The sequence below is a fragment of the Mesocricetus auratus genome, unplaced genomic scaffold, assembly GCF_017639785.1.
Source record: "Mesocricetus auratus isolate SY011 unplaced genomic scaffold, BCM_Maur_2.0 Super-Scaffold_100025, whole genome shotgun sequence".
Lineage (NCBI taxonomy): Eukaryota > Metazoa > Chordata > Mammalia > Rodentia > Cricetidae > Mesocricetus > Mesocricetus auratus.
In genome coordinates, this window is record NW_024429206.1 from 7136803 (window position 1) to 7153529 (window position 16727).

The 16727-nt window shown below is 52.4% G+C and overlaps 1 protein-coding gene across 2 annotated transcripts; it reads left to right on the top strand.

The window, feature by feature from the left end:
* Positions 1 to 93: 93 nt before the first annotated feature.
* On the top strand, positions 94 to 16504 carry Rab35 (RAB35, member RAS oncogene family). Of its 2 annotated transcripts, XM_005078982.4 has the most exons (6): positions 94 to 220; positions 5959 to 6009; positions 8989 to 9112; positions 12400 to 12524; positions 12604 to 12728; positions 14472 to 16504. In XM_005078982.4, the coding sequence occupies exons 1-6, from the start codon at positions 169 to 171 to the stop codon at positions 14598 to 14600; spliced, it is 606 nt and encodes a 201-aa protein (XP_005079039.1). In that variant the 5' UTR covers positions 94 to 168; the 3' UTR covers positions 14601 to 16504. The 2 variants fall into 2 exon arrangements, with proteins under 2 accessions (XP_005079039.1, XP_005079040.1); XM_005078983.4 differs by lacking the exon at positions 12604 to 12728 and having other exon boundaries at positions 14472 to 14578.
* Positions 16505 to 16727: the final 223 nt, after the last annotated feature.

Below are 16727 nucleotides of genomic sequence, written 5' to 3' on the forward strand. Positions count from 1 at the left end.
GAGGAGGAGGAGGAGGAGGGTGGGGGGAGCGAAGGGAGGTGTTTCTGTCAGTTCCGGCTGTTTGTTCGGGAAGTGGATCCGCCGCTGCCGGAGCAGCCGGGAAGGAGCTGCGGATCGCGAGGCCAGTACCGACCCCGCCCGCTCGCCCGCGCGCCGCCTCCGCCCGCCATGGCCCGGGACTATGACCACCTCTTCAAGCTGCTCATCATCGGCGACAGCGGTGAGGGCCGCAGGGGCCGGAGGCGGCGCGGGCCCTGCCGGGCGCGGCCCGCGGGGGCCTCGGGGAGGGCGGGCGGGCGGGCGAGCGGGCGGGGAGGCGCGGCCCGCGCGGGGCGGGAGGCACGGAGCTCGGCGGCCGCAGGCCCCGGGGACGCAGCCAGGGATTCCGGGCTGCTCCTCGGCGGGTCGGGGTTCCGAGCGCGCGGGATGCACGCCCCGGCGCTTGCTCCTGCCTCACGTGTGACCTTGGTCAAGTCGCGCGATCTCTGGAGTTGGAGAGACGCGGGTTCGAGTCCCGGGAAGGCAAGCTTTTTTCACTCCGTGACCTTGGCCAAGTTGTTTCACCTTTGTGAGCGAGCCTCAGTTCCCGCATCTGAGAAGTGGGGACTTGGTAAACGGAGAGTTGTGAGTATTCGGTGAGCTCAAGTATGAAAAGTGCTTAGCGCCTGACCCGACGTAAAGTAACCCCGAAATAACTTAGTGTTGTCAGCATGAGTCTCCCTGTGAAGACCGAGCCCTCTGTGAAACGGGGCTATTCCCGGGGCCTGTCTCTCCGGGTTGCTGTGTGTTTAGATGAGGTGCGGCAGGTCAAGCCATAAACACGATTCCTGCAGAGTCGTTGCTAAGTCTTTGCTTGGTTCTGTTCCCTCGTCTGTGGAACGGAATAGTGGCAGATCTGTCTGCCTGACTGATGTTAGCACTCGAAGTGATGGCAGCAGTGCCTGGCACACAGTGGGTGGACAAGTGTTTGCTGTTAACCTTACTGTAGTACCAGAGGGAGACCCGGGGGTGCTTCATCCAGCATTTTAAGCGCTTTGTCCACATACACGCACGCCTTTTGAGACGTTCCATCTCTGGTTCATAGAGCAGCTTCTGGTACCCAGTACTTAAAATGCATTTGCTCAGTGAGTGGACACCGAGGAAAGTCAGAATGGTTTCAGGCGGAGGATCTCCCCGGTGACGTTGAGTTCAGGGAAGCAGGTCCCAGGATGTTTGTGGGAGTGTAGCTGAGGTGCTAGCACTGTCGGACGTTTCCAAGGAGGCTGGGGAGCATCCAGTCTATAGATTGGACTTGAGCTGAGTGTGGGATAGAGGGTCACATGACTTGAGGCAGTCAGGTTGGTGGTAGGGCCTGTGGATCATTAAGGAAATAGAGCACCAAGTCCCCAGAGACTCGGGATGTTGCATGTTGGGTGGCAGTGTCATTGATGGGTCATGGAAGTAAGTGGTTTTTGGTCTCCCCCGAGAAGCTGGGTTGGGATGTGGTTGGTGGTTTGATCCGGTGGAAGATGGTTGAAGTTTCAGTGGTGTCTGGTGGAGGGAAGGTGCTGGGAAAAGTTAGGGCCTCACTAGGAGGAAGAGTAGCCGTGGCTGGGAAGGAGTTAGGAAGGCAGAAGACTGGTTATAGGAGAATGAAGCAAAAGCAAGCGAGCTGTGTGAATTGGAGCTTGGACAGAGCCTAGGCGTTTGTTTGCTTCCCTGGCCTTGGTTCTGAGTGGCTGACACCATGGCGACCACGCTTTTGGACTTAAAGTCAGCCCCAGCCCGCTGTGGTCAAGATGGTGTGTGCCAGTGTTACTACCCAAACTCAAGGGTTAACCTCAGCCACGAGGTGTAGCTTGTTGGCTTTTCTGTGAGACCCGGGAGATGGTTTTGGCTTGCTCTCTTACAGTGTATTTTACATGGGTGTGTGTGTGTGTGTGTGTGTGTGTGTGTGTGTGTGTGTGTGTGTGTGCGCGCGCGGTTTTTGTTTGTTTGTTTTTGTTTTTCCTCAGAAGTCAGGTGTGGGAGAAGACTCCTTGGTCAGGGTCTGTGTGGTCTGGCCCCCAGTTTAGTATGAATGTATAGCCCTAGGCTGTGGAGTGGAGGGAGATGATTTGCTTTTGATTTCTCCAGACACTGAGCTGAACACTCAGGAAGGTGGGAGATGGTAGCCAGGGTAGTTGAGAATGGGCTGCAGGTGAGCAGGGCCTGACATCATCCCCTGCCTGCCCTGGGCCCCCTGAGTGTGTGCGTCCTAAGGTGTATCAAGTGACTCAGACACTTTCTCATCTGATTCTCACCCATGGCCTCTGTGGTTTGTCAAATAAGGAAACTAAGGCTTCGCGGAGCTGCCTGACTCGCCCTAAATCACACAGTTTTCAGAAGCAAAGCTGGGCGTCAGTCTTCTGTTCACTGTGGGAGCAGGTGGTGTTGGGCTGGCAAGCCGTAGTCCCTCAGTGCATGCTTCCCACTGGGCCATACTGTGTACACCTCTGGAATGTATTCTCCCAACTTGGGTATCTTTTCTTTGTTCCTGAGGTTCTATGCTGTCTTCTCAGCTGTTCTGACTTGAGCTTTGGTTTATAACGGTGCCCACTGATGCCAGTCACCCTCATTCTTAGAACCTGGAGGCTAGTGTGCCACCAGAGACCTAGTTAAAACCCTTAACTGATGAGTAGGCTGGAGCTGGGAGGCGGGCATGGCTTGTGTGAGCTTACGAGAGGCTGTGGTCACTGAGACAGGATTAAAGTCGATAGCGCTTTACTTGAGTTTACTGCAGGCTGGTGCCGAAGCAAAGAAAGTCCATGGCTCTGTGGCCTAATTGGGAAGCCGTGGGACAAAGCTAGGGTGAAGGCCCAAAGTAGTATACACAGAGGAGAGGGTAACGGCCAAGGGTGGCATTGCTTGCCAGCCAAGAGGCAACAAGTGTGCTGAGGCCCGTGCCCCTTGCGGGGTAGTAGACCGTAGCGCTAGGTGGCTAGAAGAAAGCATTTCCGTGGTGAAAGTATGTCCCTGCACTGCTTTGTTGGGTGCATCTGCAGGGTAGATAGCAGCTGGGATATGCAGGAGGTGGCATGTTGTGGTTTCTGATCCTCCTGTCAGGAGGGAGCAGTGCTGGAGGCTGGGATCAGGTCTATGGCAGCAGACCGTGTTGTGATCAGTGGTTTTCTGCAAGGATTTCAGGTCCTTGATGTCACTGCAAATGGTACCTCTGCCTTGCTGATTACAGATGTGAGGTTTGGATAAATTTAATAATATTAGTAATATTAATAAAGGCCAGGTGTAGTATTGCACATCTTTAATCCCAGCACTTGGGAACACAGGCAGGTGGCTTTCTGTGTGTCTGAGGCCAGCTTGGTCTACTCTGCAAAGTTCCAGGCCAGCCAGACCCCATCTGAGGGGGAAAAAAGAAGCTTCTGCCGTCTCCTGCCCCTAAAGTTTGAAAGCCTCTTCATGGCACCTGGTAACGCTGCTGTCTTAGCATGATGTAGCATGACTTTCGCTGAGGCTCATACTTGCTCAGTGTCAATCTGTGGAGGGGGTTTAGCTGGTAGTTGTTAGGTGCTGGGCTCAGCTCACAGCACTGAATGAATGCATGGGTGAAGGAGGTGGGCCTAGGTCCTTAGTGCCTGGGGAACTCACTGCCTGGTGGCCAGACATGAGCTTTTAGCTGAGTAAGCTGGACCCAGAAGGCTGCAGGAGGAAGCAGAGGAGGCCACAGGGCCAATGGGGTGTTAGGCAGAACACCATGAGGACCGGCTCAGAACTTGTGCTCTCCTTGGGTTTAACAGGAAGCCTCATAGCAGAACAATGAGGAAGTGGTGCTCAGCAGAGCATTGTCAGCTGAGCAACAGGTGTCCTGGATGCTGCAGCTGTGTGCTCGGGAGCAGGTCACCTGCAGACCCTTTTGGGAAGGCTGGACCCAGGTGTTCTCAGAGAAGCAGGTTCTTCTGGGTGTCCCTGCCGATTTGCTCACCGGCGATGACCTGGAGAGGGTATCTGGGCTTACTTTAGAGAAACAACTGTACAGCACCGTCTACAGCAGTGGTTTGCAGTCTGGGTTGCTTGAGGTGGGGGAGTAGACCATCGCTGTCTTTGAGAACTAGACTCAAACTGTGAGTTTTCATGATAGGCACATATGTTTAAAATTTGCTTCCAGTCACAGGACATTTATGGGGTTCTAGGACCTGGTGCCTTTGAAGGCATTTCTGTTAGAACAGAACAGAAAGGATGGGTGTAGAATCCTGGTTATCACTTTATGTTCCTGAGAAAGATGGGCTGACATCCACTAACGTGCTTTGATTCCTGGCTGTTTCTCGTTTTAAGTCCTGCTTCATTACTGGGATACATTATGTTTGTTCTTTTGCAGCAATTCCACAGAAGTGGGGATACTAGGTCACAGGGTCCGGGGTACTTAAGTTATCCTTGGTATTGTCAACTAGCTTTTCAAGGAAAATAAAGTCATTTGCATGCCTTGATGGGCTGAGAGTGCCCCCATCAAGGACTAGGACTACAGCTCAGGTGGTAGGGTGTTTTCCTCACATGCATGAAGTTCTGGGTTTAACAGAAGAATCAGATTCAAGGCCATCCTCTGCTACATAGTGAGTTCAAGTCTGGCCTGGCTACTTGGTACTTGCCCCCTCCCTCCCCCCCCCCAAAAAGAGAGAAGGAGCAAGCAAACAAGAGAGGTGTTTAGAGCTGCCTGGCAGGCCTGGATTTGGATCTTTATCTGACCTCGGGAGACATCTTAGGTCAGCTGCTCATTCTCAAGTCCTGGTCTCCTCATCTGAGGGGACACAGTGGAATTCTGGGAGCACCATGAGCCACCCATGCAGACTTGAGTGTGTTCATCTTTTATTCTGCAGTTGATTGATGTAGCCCCTTTGGGTAATGGAGACAGGACAGGAGGCAGGTAGGTGCACTGGCCAATGAAAGCCACATGTGTGGAGGTCAAGGGGAAGCCAGGAGGGAGCTGCTGTGCAGTGCAGTGGTCCAAGCACTCATAGGTGGTAGCCCAGTAGGTGTCCATCAAGCTCACTGTGTAGATGGATTTTCTTTGGGCTGCTAGCTCACAGTAAGGACATGGAGACTTATTATTAATTATGAAAGCTTGGCCTTATCTTAGGATTTGTTCCTAAATTGTTTGTTTGTTTTAGAGACAGGGTTTCTCTGTGTAATTGTCTTGGGTGTCTTGGAACTCACTTTGTAGACCAGACTGGCCTCGAACTCGCTGAGATCCAGTTCCACCTGCCTCGGCCTCCTGAGTTCTGGGATTAAAGGCGTGTGCCACCACCACCTGACTCTAACTAGTTTTTATAACTTAAGATTAACCTATACTTTTAGATCTATGTTCCATCTTGTGGCTCAATACCTCATCTCTCTGCTTCCTTGGCACTGGCTGGCAACTCTCCCTCGTGCCTAGACTCTTCTTCCTATTTCCCCCTCTCTCTGCCCGGAAGTCCCGCCTACACCTCCTGCCTAACTATTGGTTGTTCAGTTCTTTCTATTAAATCATTCACAGCAATGTATCTTCAATACCCCTGCCTCACCCATTCAGCCAAACTGACTGTTGGTTCTCATCATGTGGCCTTAGTTTCCCCACATGCAGAATGCCCTGATAAAATGAAGGGCTCCTCCAGCTACTGAAGTAGCATGGGGTTTCCCAAGGGCCTTACTGAGGATGTCAGTGGACTGGTCTCATTCAATTGACCTTCCTCTTGCTTGTCTCTTGTCTGGGTCGGTCCTCAGAACTGGGCCTGGGCATGAGTCCCTCTGTCATCTCCCCCAGAGGATTTGAGAGCAGCTTGTCTTACATGAGGATGAAGGAGAAGGTCAGCAGTTGACTGGAAGGGATGTTCTTGGTGTGTGGGGAGATTGGTCAGCCTTGAAGCGTTCTGGCCCCCCTGGGCTTCTTAGAAAGGACGGGCTAAAGGGAGATCCTCCCAGCTGCTCACCTCTATGCGTTCTCTCTTGCAGGTGTAGGCAAGAGCAGCTTGCTGTTACGATTTGCAGACAACACCTTCTCAGGTGAGTCTTCCCAGGGTGCTTTGGTTTTGAAATCTACCCCATTCCAGAACTTAACCGCTTCTATCTGATACAGGAGACTTTATCATTAAGGTTGTTGGCTGAGGAAAACTGGGGTGGGAGACTGAGGTGAGAAACTCCTGCTGTTCCTTACTTCTATTTGTGCCCCACAGCTAAGAGTTTAAAGTCTTACTAGATAGTACATGTCTAATAGGAAGATGTCCACGATGTAGAAGTGACAGTTGTTTCCATACCGCCCCTCTGCTGCTCTGGAGCCTCTGTTCAGGGTGTGGTGTAGGGGTGTAGGTGTCTTCCTGACCCCACCTATTCAGAAACTTGCTCCAGCCTTGCTATCCACAGCCCCCCCAATCCCCTCTCCCCCTGTTCTGGTTGTTTTTAGACTCTGTCTCCCTATGAATCTCTGGCTTGGCCTGGAACTTGCTATGTAGACCAGACTGGCCTTGAACTTGCAGAGATCCACTTACCAAGTAGTGGGATTAAAGGCATATATGTATGTACGTATGTGTATATATATGTGTATGCACACACGCGCGCACACACACACACACACACACACACACACACACACACGCACGCACGCACGCACGCACGCACGCGCGCTACCATGCCCTGCCTTCCTTTCATCCTGTAATGGCTGGGAGGGTTGCTTATGTCTGAATGCACTGGCCTTCACTAATACCACTCAGGCCATATGGCTCCTGTTGCTTCTCTTTTAATCAGTGCTGTATTTCTGGGATACATTGTTTCTTCTTGTACACACAGAACTGAGGTTACTAGGTCACAGGGTCTAAAGGTGTTTAAACTTTGCTTGGTACCGCCAAATTGCCTTTTAAAAACCTTTTATTTATGCCAGGAGGTACTGATGCATGCCTTTAATCCCAGCACTTGGGAAACAGATCTCTGTGAGTTCAGAGCCAGCCTGGTCTACAGAGTGAGTTCTGAGGACAGCCAGGGTTGTTACACAGAGAAACAAAAAAACCCTATTTGATTGAAACTGAGGGCAAAGGGGACATGTCAAGTTGTTGTTTTAAAGAGTTATTTATTTATTTATTTATTATTTATTTATTTATTTGTGTATACAGTGTTCGACCTGCATGTATCCTTGCAGGCCAGAAAAGAACACTGGATCTCATCACAGATGGTTGTGAGCCACCATGTGGGTGCTGGGAATTGAACTCAGGTCCTCTGGAAGAGCAGCCAGTGCTTAGTTTCTGAGCCATCTCTCCAGCCCAACACGCCAAGTAGTTTCAGAGGGTCAGTTCATTTTCATCATAGCAGGGAGCATGGTAGCCTGCATTGCACGAACTGTAGCTGAAAGCTACATCCTGATCCACAAGCGGGGGGTGGGGGGGTGGGGGGGGTGGGAGGGGCGACACTGACTAGGCCTGGCATGGGCTTTTGAAACTACCAGTGACACACTTCTTCCAACAAGGCCATACCTGCTTATCCTTGAAATCCTTTCAAAGAGTTCCACTCCCTGGTAACTTAGCATTCCAATACATGAGCCTATGGGGGCCGTTCTTATTCAGACCGTCACACCTTGGCATGTGTGTGTAGATCGGGACAGTTAGGAGTTGGTTCCCTGCTTCCATTGTGTGGGACTGAACTCTGGTCCTCCTGCTTGGCAGCAAACTCCTTCACCCACCTGAGCCACCCCATCAGTTCCCGATTGCTTTAGGAAGCTGCTGTGGTCATCTGCGCTCCTGTCAGTTCTCAGTTTTTTTTTTTTTTTTTCCCGAGACAGGGTTTCTCTGTATTGCTTAATAGTCTGGAGCCTGTTCTGGAACTTGCTCTGTAGACTAGGCTGGCCTTGAACTCTCAGAGATCCACCTGCCTCTGCCTCCCAGTGCTGGGATTAAAGGTGCGCACGACCAACACCCAGCTAGTTCTCAGTCTTTTTAACTGTCTCTGCATGTTTTATCTGTATGCATGTCTGTGGTTGCAGGTTTCAATGTGGGTGCTGGGAATTGAACCCAGGCCCTCAACTGGGGTGTGGAACAGTGTCTCTGGGCCAGATACACCCACTAGATGCCAGTTGTACTGTGACAACCAAAATTGTCTCTAGATGGTAATGTTCCCAGTGTCCTCAGGGGAACAAAGCCATGCTGGTTGGGAACCACTGGTCTTCAGAACCTGTTTCTAGCTTTCTTCTTGTGCTGTGTTGACTCTGTTTTGCTTTGCTTGCTCATGGGTGAGGAGCTACTGGCCCTGGAGGTACCAGATGCCGGCCTGGTTTCTGGTGCTTGTCCCAGTGTAGGCTGTCACTCCACCTCAGCACCTTCGTTAAGCTTTCCTGCTAACTACTCTTCCATTTCTGCCTTTCCCATGCCCTTGCCACACTTCACATGGTCATCTGTGTCCTTTCAAAGAGTTCTTGCTGTGTTCTGGATAGGCAGGTGTTTGTGAGCCTGCTTCATACTGGACTGTAGAAGTCAGTGGCGGCATTCTGTGTGCTGGTGAAAACTCACGGTCCCACACATAGCGCAGTACAAATTCTCAGCAATGGCACAAAGCCTGGAGGACTGACTCTGACTCCTTATTCGCCTCCTACCCTGGGCTTAGCCCCCCAGACTCCAAACTCACCGTGGATATTTTGCTATCATCCCCCCAGGAAGGTGCAGTGTTGGGTCCTCTTAGTCAGTTTTGCAGGTCACCTTCCAACTAAAACATAAAAATAGGAACGAGAAACCCAGGATGAATAGGTCTGCTATATTCTCAGGTCACAGCTGACATGTCCCTACCCTGCCTTCCCAATAAAACCCGTCTCTATTTCCCCAGTCACTTCCATTTTCATTTTATTGGTGGCGTGTATTTCTGCAACTGTCTTACTTGTATTGAGGGCCTGTTAGAGCAGGTTTTTCAGGACTAGGGCCTTAGGGCCTTGACTGTGTGGGGCACATAGAGTGCGGTGGGGTGGGGCAAAGGGCTCCCTATCCCAAGTAATGGGCTGCGTTGGTACAGGCAGCTACATCACCACAATCGGAGTGGACTTCAAGATCCGCACTGTGGAGATCAACGGGGAGAAGGTGAAGCTGCAGATCTGGGACACGGCGGGGCAAGAGCGCTTCCGCACCATCACCTCCACGTGAGTGCCGTTAGCCCTGCCTAGGCGTTTTTGTGGAGTGGAGTGGCATTGTTGAAGAGTGATACTGTGGAGAAATGTCACTGGGTGTGAGGAATCAAGGCTGAGGTGGTAGCTGTGCCTTCCCTGCCTGAAGATACATGGTGTGCTATGGTAGCCACCAGGACTAAGGACACGCAGTGGCTGAGCACCTGGCCTTGGTATCTGACATGATACAGACTGTGTACCCGCCTCATGGGTACTCAGTTTTACCTGCTGGTAGCTCCTTTCTCTTCCAGTGGCAATAGCAGTAGTATTTGTCTCATTGGGTAGTAGTGACAAGTCCTTCCCTGGCGCCCAGTGAGCCACTGACAGTTCTTGGTGGGTGTCAGTTCTGTGCAGTCTCTGGTCATCCACCCTGGCGTCTCAGAGATGGCTCTCTCTCTCTGGAGGCCTGGAAGACCATAGGTATGTGGGCCCTTCTTCTACATCCCTAGTCTGTTAGCTGGGAAACCCGTTGCTGAGCGTGTCACCTTCCTTTGCAGTGCCTTTGTGGAAGTCAGCCGCCCACAGGAGGAAACCACTCCAGTGTTGACCCTGTAGAGACGTGGTCTTAGGCGTTTGTGAAATAGTGTGGATTTAGATTTCTGTTCTGCATGTCCTTGGGCAAGCTGCCTAATGTCTGTGCCTGTGTCCCTGAGATTTCTAGTTAGGATTTGCCTGAGTGCTAAGGCTTGAGTCCAGGGCTCCTGCTCTGACCTTTCATAGGTCACTTCTGGCTTTCTGTGTGCTATGCTGCTGTTACTCCATTTCGCAGATAAAGGCATGTCTGTGTGTGTTTCTGAGACAGGGACTCACTGTGTAGCCATGGCTGCCCTCAGGCTCACAGGTATCTACCTGTTTCTGCTGGGACTGAAGGCGTGCACCATTTCTCCCAGCTACAGGTGTATCTTAGAAGTGGGCTTCTTGTTGTAATTCGTGCAAGGTGGATAACAGAACCTGCATATGGTTCTGGATTGTAGTGGAAAGTCTCCAGTTCTGTCATAGAAGCACAGGTGGCCATTCTGGGCCCTCAGAATCCTCTGAGCGGGTGGGTGTGAGCAGAGGAAGCTCAGGGCTACTCAACTGAGGGTTAGGTTGCCTTGTGTGTTGTACTCTACCCTGTGGTTGTTACGAGTGCCGCAGCCCAAGACTCCCTAGGCACAGGTATTGTCCTGTCTGCCTACATGTCTGGGGAAACCAAGGTTTGCCCTGGCCCATTCTGCGGCCTGTGAAGGGGCTGTGGAGAGAGTCATCACCCTGTGACAGTGGCTGGTGAAGAAGGGAAGGTCTTGAGATAGTTGCATGTTTTGGAGGTGTGGCAGTCTGTGTAGGAGTGGAAATGTCTGTACCCCGTTTGTGTGCTAAAAGAGCCTTTTTGCTATCCCTCTGTCTTAACCCTTCTTCAGTTTTCTGTCCCTCAGGGGCTGTTGGGAGAGGAAAGAGAAGGGTGAAGCCTTGCACCAGGCTAGGAAACAGCCTGGGTGGTGAGGCCGCAGCTAGCCACTGGACTAAGTGACTGTTGTGCTGCCTTGCTGGGTCAAGTTGGCAAATATGAGTAAGGCGGTGGATGTGAGACATTGGGTCAGAAGACTGGCAGCTCTGGTATCGTCCCAGAGTGGCAGGAGCTAGGGCAGTGATGTCAAAGGAAAGGTTACGAGGCACTTGTTTGCCATACCTGGCCCCAGAGGCATACACCAAGCTACGCTGTGTGCTGGGCTAGTGCTCAGGGCAGCGTTTGCTAGGGGACCGAGGCCAGGTTGGTTCAGGGTCCTGAGCTGAGACAGTGGAACTGTCAGGCTCCCAGCCTTGGAAGGAGCCAGCAGATGAGTGTGGTGTCCTGGGAGGGCTGGACGGATGCTGGGGCAGCAGAGTGGCAGGGCCTGTGTTCTGCCCTTGGAGCTGCCTTGCCCTGCCCACTCTCTCTTGGCTCTGCCCCCTCATCTGGACTCCAGATTGCTGCGGAGGAACACTGTAGTGAGAGCACCCAGCGCTGTCTGTGGACTGTTGGCAGCCTTGGGGTGGCATCTGTCACCTCCTCTTCCTCCCAACCGCCCTCACAAGTCTGTACTAGCACCCCTGTGGTATAGTTGAGGGAACTGAGGTAAGGGTAGGGATGAAAGCCAAATAACCTTTCCAAGGGTCCACAGCTTTCAGAGATGGGACCCAGCTTCACCTTTGTCCTTGGGTAGGTCTCGACTACAGAGGTGACTACACAGCAGGTGCCCCTTACCATGGATCCTGGTGCAGCCATCTGGAATGCAGGCTGGGGACGTGCTGTCAGTAGAGCCAGATGGGGGCAGCCTGCCCTCGGGGTTTGGAGTCGCAGTGTCTTAAGACCGTAGTGACCAGGAACAGCTTTAGAGACAAGGCTCCAAGAGACAGCCCGGGCAGTGTCTAGGGTGGGGCCAACGGTGTTGCTTCCTCTGGCCCTGTGCTGTTGGTGCTGTCTGGCTTTCTGGGTTCCAGTGTTCAAAGAGGAATGATGGCACCCTCCTTCCTTGCAGACCTACTGGCTGGTTTGGGGTCTGCAGGTTTAGCCGAGTCCTTCCTACAGCTGCTGGATGTGTGTGTAGCCTCTGCACTCTCCCTCACCGATACAGCGAGGCAAGAGCAGGAAAAGAAGTATCGCCTGCCTGCCAGGGGAAAAGGAGCACACTTTGGCTTCTTGAAGGTGCAGCCATGACATTTAATGCCGAGATTTGAGAGGAAGTGTGAAAGCTTAAAACCAGCATGGTGATAACATGTCAAACACAAAAACTGCCTGTATTCTAACAAAAGGAGAACTTGAGGGCCTGGAGAGATGGCTCAGGGGTTTAAGAGCACTGCTCGTTCTTCCAGAGGTCCTGAGTTCAATTCCCAGCAACTACACGGTGGCTCACAACCATCTTAATGAAGTCTGGTGCCCTCCTCTGGCCTGCAGGGATACATGCAGGCAGAACACTATATACATAATAAATAAATAAATCTTAAAAACAAACAGGAGAGCTTGAAAGAGTTTTCAGCCGGTGGTACCCTCAGTCACCTAGGGTGACTTTTGAGGCCTGGTCTACCTCAGACTATGACCAGCCCTCAGCTCTGCTACCAGGGACAGGCCTGCAAAGCCAGTGCTGCTCAGGCTGGGCTCTGGCTGGTGATCAGGGCTGGGTACAGGACTTGGTCCTGGCCCTGCACCCTCACCTTCCCAGCCATTGTCCTGCTCTGGCAAGCGGGCCCCAGGGTAACAGCTTCTCTGACCTGGGCCAACCCTGATGTACATCTTGGCCCTACAGGTATTATCGGGGGACCCATGGGGTCATTGTGGTTTACGACGTCACTAGTGCTGAGTCCTTTGTCAATGTCAAGCGATGGCTTCATGAAATCAACCAGAACTGTGACGATGTGTGCCGAATATTAGGTGAGGCTGGACCCCAAGGGCGGGCATGTGGGAGAGCAGTCTGTGCTCTTGCAGTAGCTGACTGTGCTTTGTCTTAAAGTGGGCAATAAGAATGACGACCCTGAGCGGAAGGTGGTAGAGACAGAAGATGCCTACAAGTTTGCTGGGCAGATGGGGATCCAGCTCTTTGAGACCAGTGCCAAGGAGAATGTCAACGTGGAAGAGGTAAGCTGTGCCAGTCCCCGGGCAGAGGGGCAGGAGAGGGCCCGTGAGCTGCCCTCCCCAGTCTGCCGCAGCCTTCTCCTCCTCCAGGCTTGCTCAGGCATCTGAGTGATCAACTGTTACTCAGTGCCCAATGTTGGGGCCCTTTAAAGTCTTTCCTCTTTGCTCAGCATCCTGAGGTGGATCCCATATTTCATGGAGGAAAACTCAAGTTCCTGAACCAGTGAGAGGTGCTGTCGAGCCCAGATCTTTCCCACCCCAGAGCCAAGCAGTGTCTATTCCAGCTGCTTCCTTTTGGCCCTCCCTTGAGCCTGTCACTACCACCCTCTGTCGCTCTTGGTTACTTGCTTTTTCCTGGCCTCTGAGTTCAAGTGGGCTCCTGCTAGGAGGTTCCCGGGGTTTGTGGGCAGAGCGTCCACCTGGGAGCAGCACCTGTTGAAGAACAGCTGTGATTCTGAGGGGAAAAGCTAGAGCTTTTGCTACAAGCCTCACTTGGCCCACTCACTGGCCCCAGAGGGGTCCAGATGTGCCAGGGAAGTTGGGCTCCCACTGCATCAGAAACACAGGCTCCTCAGAGGCAGGCCAGGACCCACAGTTGAGACTTAGCTCTTGGTAATTCATTTGTTCATCTGTACACAGGGAGTGAGCTGGGTTGTGCTTGCTCAGCAGATGGCGATGTAAGATTTGTGTGCGAGTGTATGCAGTTTGCATGTGCAGGGTCTAGAAGAGGGCGGGCATCAGGTCCCATGATGCTGGAGTGAGGTGCTTGTCGGGCCCAGCTTGGAATGGGGGTGCTGTGGTCTGACCCCTGGCCCGAGTGATGGCACAGTCGGTGCTCCTAAGCACTGAGTCATCTCACCTCAGGGTTTGAGGACATCTGGGCCCCTAGTTCCTAGTTCAGCGTTTCTGTCTGGTGTGGCGCTGCTTTAGCGTCCTTGGGTCCTGGCAGCAGGACCTGGTAGCCAGGGAAAGGTTTAGACACACGTGGCCGGGTGCAAGGCGGTGGACAGCCTGTGCTTCCTTTGGGCTACATGCAGAGCAGCCTGCTCTTGTCTCGTCAGAGGTTCTGTCGTTCTTCCTCTGTATTAAAAAGGCCTGGGAAGATGGCTCAGGGATTGGTCGTATGGTCTTAGAGAGGACCTGAGTTCAGTTCCAGCATCCATGCCAGGCAGCTTACAACCACCTGCAACTCTAGCTCCAGGGGAACTGACTCTGGTTTCTGTGGGCACTGCACTCACACGCACATAGCCACATACAGGAAAAGCCTGGAGGATATCCAGGGGATTGACTTCCCCAAGACAGCAGTGGTCTGTAGCATTCCTTTTTAACTCTTGACTACCTTCTCCCAACCCTCTAAAGCAGCAGTTCTCAACCTCTGGGTCACGACCCTTTTACAGGGGTCACACATCAGATGTTTACATTAGGATTCATAATTACAATAGCAACAAAAAATAACCTAATGGTTGAGGGTCACAACACGAAGAACTGCATTAAAGGGTCGCAGCATTAGGAAGGCTGAGAACTGCTGTCCTAGGGTGTGTTTTGAGGGCACATGGTACATACCCACATATAACTCTAGCACTGGGAAGATGGAGGGAGGAGAATTGTGCGTTTAAGGCCAGGCTGGGTTGCATAGTTACAGTGAGGCGCGTGCGCACACACAGAGTTTTGAGGACAGACACACAGTTCTTAAACAGCAAGGGCTCTGCACTGTCTCAGGCCAGCCTTGCCCTGTCATCTCTCCAGATGTTCAACTGTATCACAGAGCTGGTTCTACGAGCAAAGAAAGACAACTTGGCGAAACAGCAGCAGCAGCAACAGAACGATGTGGTGAAGCTCACGAAAAACAGTAAACGAAAGAAACGCTGCTGCTAATGGTCCAGTCCACTGCAGAGACTGCACTGCACCCCTCCCCCAGCCCGAGGCCCTCAGAGGCTCCTCGGGGGACAGTCTCAGTTTAGTGCCGTTATTTAAAGAATCTCTCCACGTTTTTTGTATCGGGAGGCGCCATCGGCACTTCCTCCCCATTCCCCTTGAGTGCCAAGAAGGTGTTGGACAAGCCTGCCCTTCCCCGCTGGTGCCCATCTCCCTGCTGAGGCACCTGGACCTGGTGAGGACGCTGCCAGCTGAGCGGACGGATTAACCAGTTTGTATATAGTGTATATTGCATTAACCAGCTGCACACCCTCAGCCTGCTCTGGCTTTTGCCTCCTTCCTGCCAACCTGCTGCAACAGACCCTCCCAAGCCCTCCTATTCCATCTCGACGGCAGCTTCCCGAGGAGCCAGCCTCATGTCTTAGCTGAGTCTTTGGCCAACCTGGGCCCATGGAGTGCACTCTACATGGCTCCTGCCCTACAGCTGCTCTGGAAGCTGGGGAACCAGGCCTTCTCACAAGCCCTGCTCTCGGCTGGCCCTAGGCCTGCAGTTCCACAGAGAAAGTCAGTCCTGCCCTTTTGGCCAACAGGTTTCTTATCCTGCCTTCTGGATGCCTCTGCTACAAATCCAGGGGAGCTGTGTGGCTTCTCCCTCACCCATCATGTTTCAGTTCCAGCAGGAAGGCAGGGCACCCTTGTTCAGAGATGGAGGCTATTTTAACAGACAGCCAAAGGAAGCCCAATCAAACGCATTGAGTTTCTCATTTATTTCCTTGAGACTTGGTTGGCTTAACAGCAGAAGTTGTGACTGTTCCACTTTGGGTTCAGTATTTTTAGAAAAGATGTATGGCTTCTGTTCACTGTGGGGTCAGGCTCTCCCTTTGATGAGAAAGGAGGGCTTTGCACCCCTGTTCCTGTGTGCACAAGGGCCTCCCACTGGAGCTAGTTTGTAATGTAGCACCAGGCACCTCAGGTGCATCCAGGGCTTGCTGGACTCCGGGAAGACACCTCCAAGCTGGGACAGGCGGTTTTGCATTACTGACAGACCTGTTTTAGTATAAAGGTGGTAGGAAAGTTTCTTAGCCACTGGGAAGACGTGGCAGTGGGGTGGGGGCAGCCAGTATTGACCCACCCACCCCCCTGGAGGAAAAGCCAGGGTAATCCACATTTGATTACTTCCCCCTTCCCTTAAAGGATCACGTAACTGGGAAGAACTGATTTGGACACCATAGTGTTTTATTAGATTTCCTCTCCTGACTGGACAATCATCACAGATTACTGCAGATTTTCCATGTTAACACTGTGGATGGGTTTTTAATCAATAAAACTGGGGCTTCTCACCTGTCTCTCCACTTGTCCAAAGCTGGGGTTCTGAGCTTCAGGCTGGGTTTTGGAGCTGTGAGCCTAGGGAAGGTAGGTGCTGTGGAGGACACTCCAGGGCCAAGCAGTAGGCAGCTCCATGTGGTCCAGGTGAGCTGGGAGTCGGGGCAGACTTCACCATCTTGGCTGACAGCGGGGGCAGGTGTCACATGTGCTTCCGAGCATGTGGGAGCCAGTGTAGAGGTGTTGGCCAAATCAAGCAATAAGAGGGTGATCCTGGAGCATCCAGCCCAAGTTAGGTGCCTCTGTGGCTTTTGGCACTTGCCTGCTAAGGCCCAGGTGATGGTGATTCTGGTGACAACAGTGTGCCTGTCCCACAGAGTGTTACATGCATGAGTGGGGGTGGGGTGGGGGAAGGGTGGGGGTGGGGGACTCAGGGCTAAACTGGTGTCCTGGTGGACCTGATGTGAACCTCCTGTCAAACAACAAACTTTTAAATGGTTTGCTAGGATTATTTCTGTATTGAAAGTTTCTAATTATGCTTTTTAAAAAAAATACTAAAAATAAAGGTTCAAGCTGCCAAATTTCCTTTCAGGGTGTGTTTGCTCTCCTTACAGCTGTGCTCTGGGTACCTACCTGGCTTCTTCCGTGGTTGGGTCCAGCTCTTGTTGATCTCAGGTGCTACATAGGTGCCCATCAAGGGCAGGGCCACGTTTGCTCCCCATGAATGGTTTGGGGTGATGCTTCCCTCTGGGCCCAGAGCACATGTAGGAAGATGCCAGGGGAGGCTCCATGTCCACCCTGCAC

Coding starts and splice junctions, on each gene's coding strand:
- Rab35 (XM_005078982.4), top strand. CDS start 169: ATGGCCCGGGACTATGACCACCTCTTCAAGCTGCTCATCATCGGCGAC. Junction 9,113..12,399: donor TTCCGCACCATCACCTCCAC/GTGAGTGCCGTT, acceptor TTGGCCCTACAG/GTATTATCGGGGGACCCATG. Junction 12,729..14,471: donor AGAATGTCAACGTGGAAGAG/GTAAGCTGTGCC, acceptor TCATCTCTCCAG/ATGTTCAACTGTATCACAGA.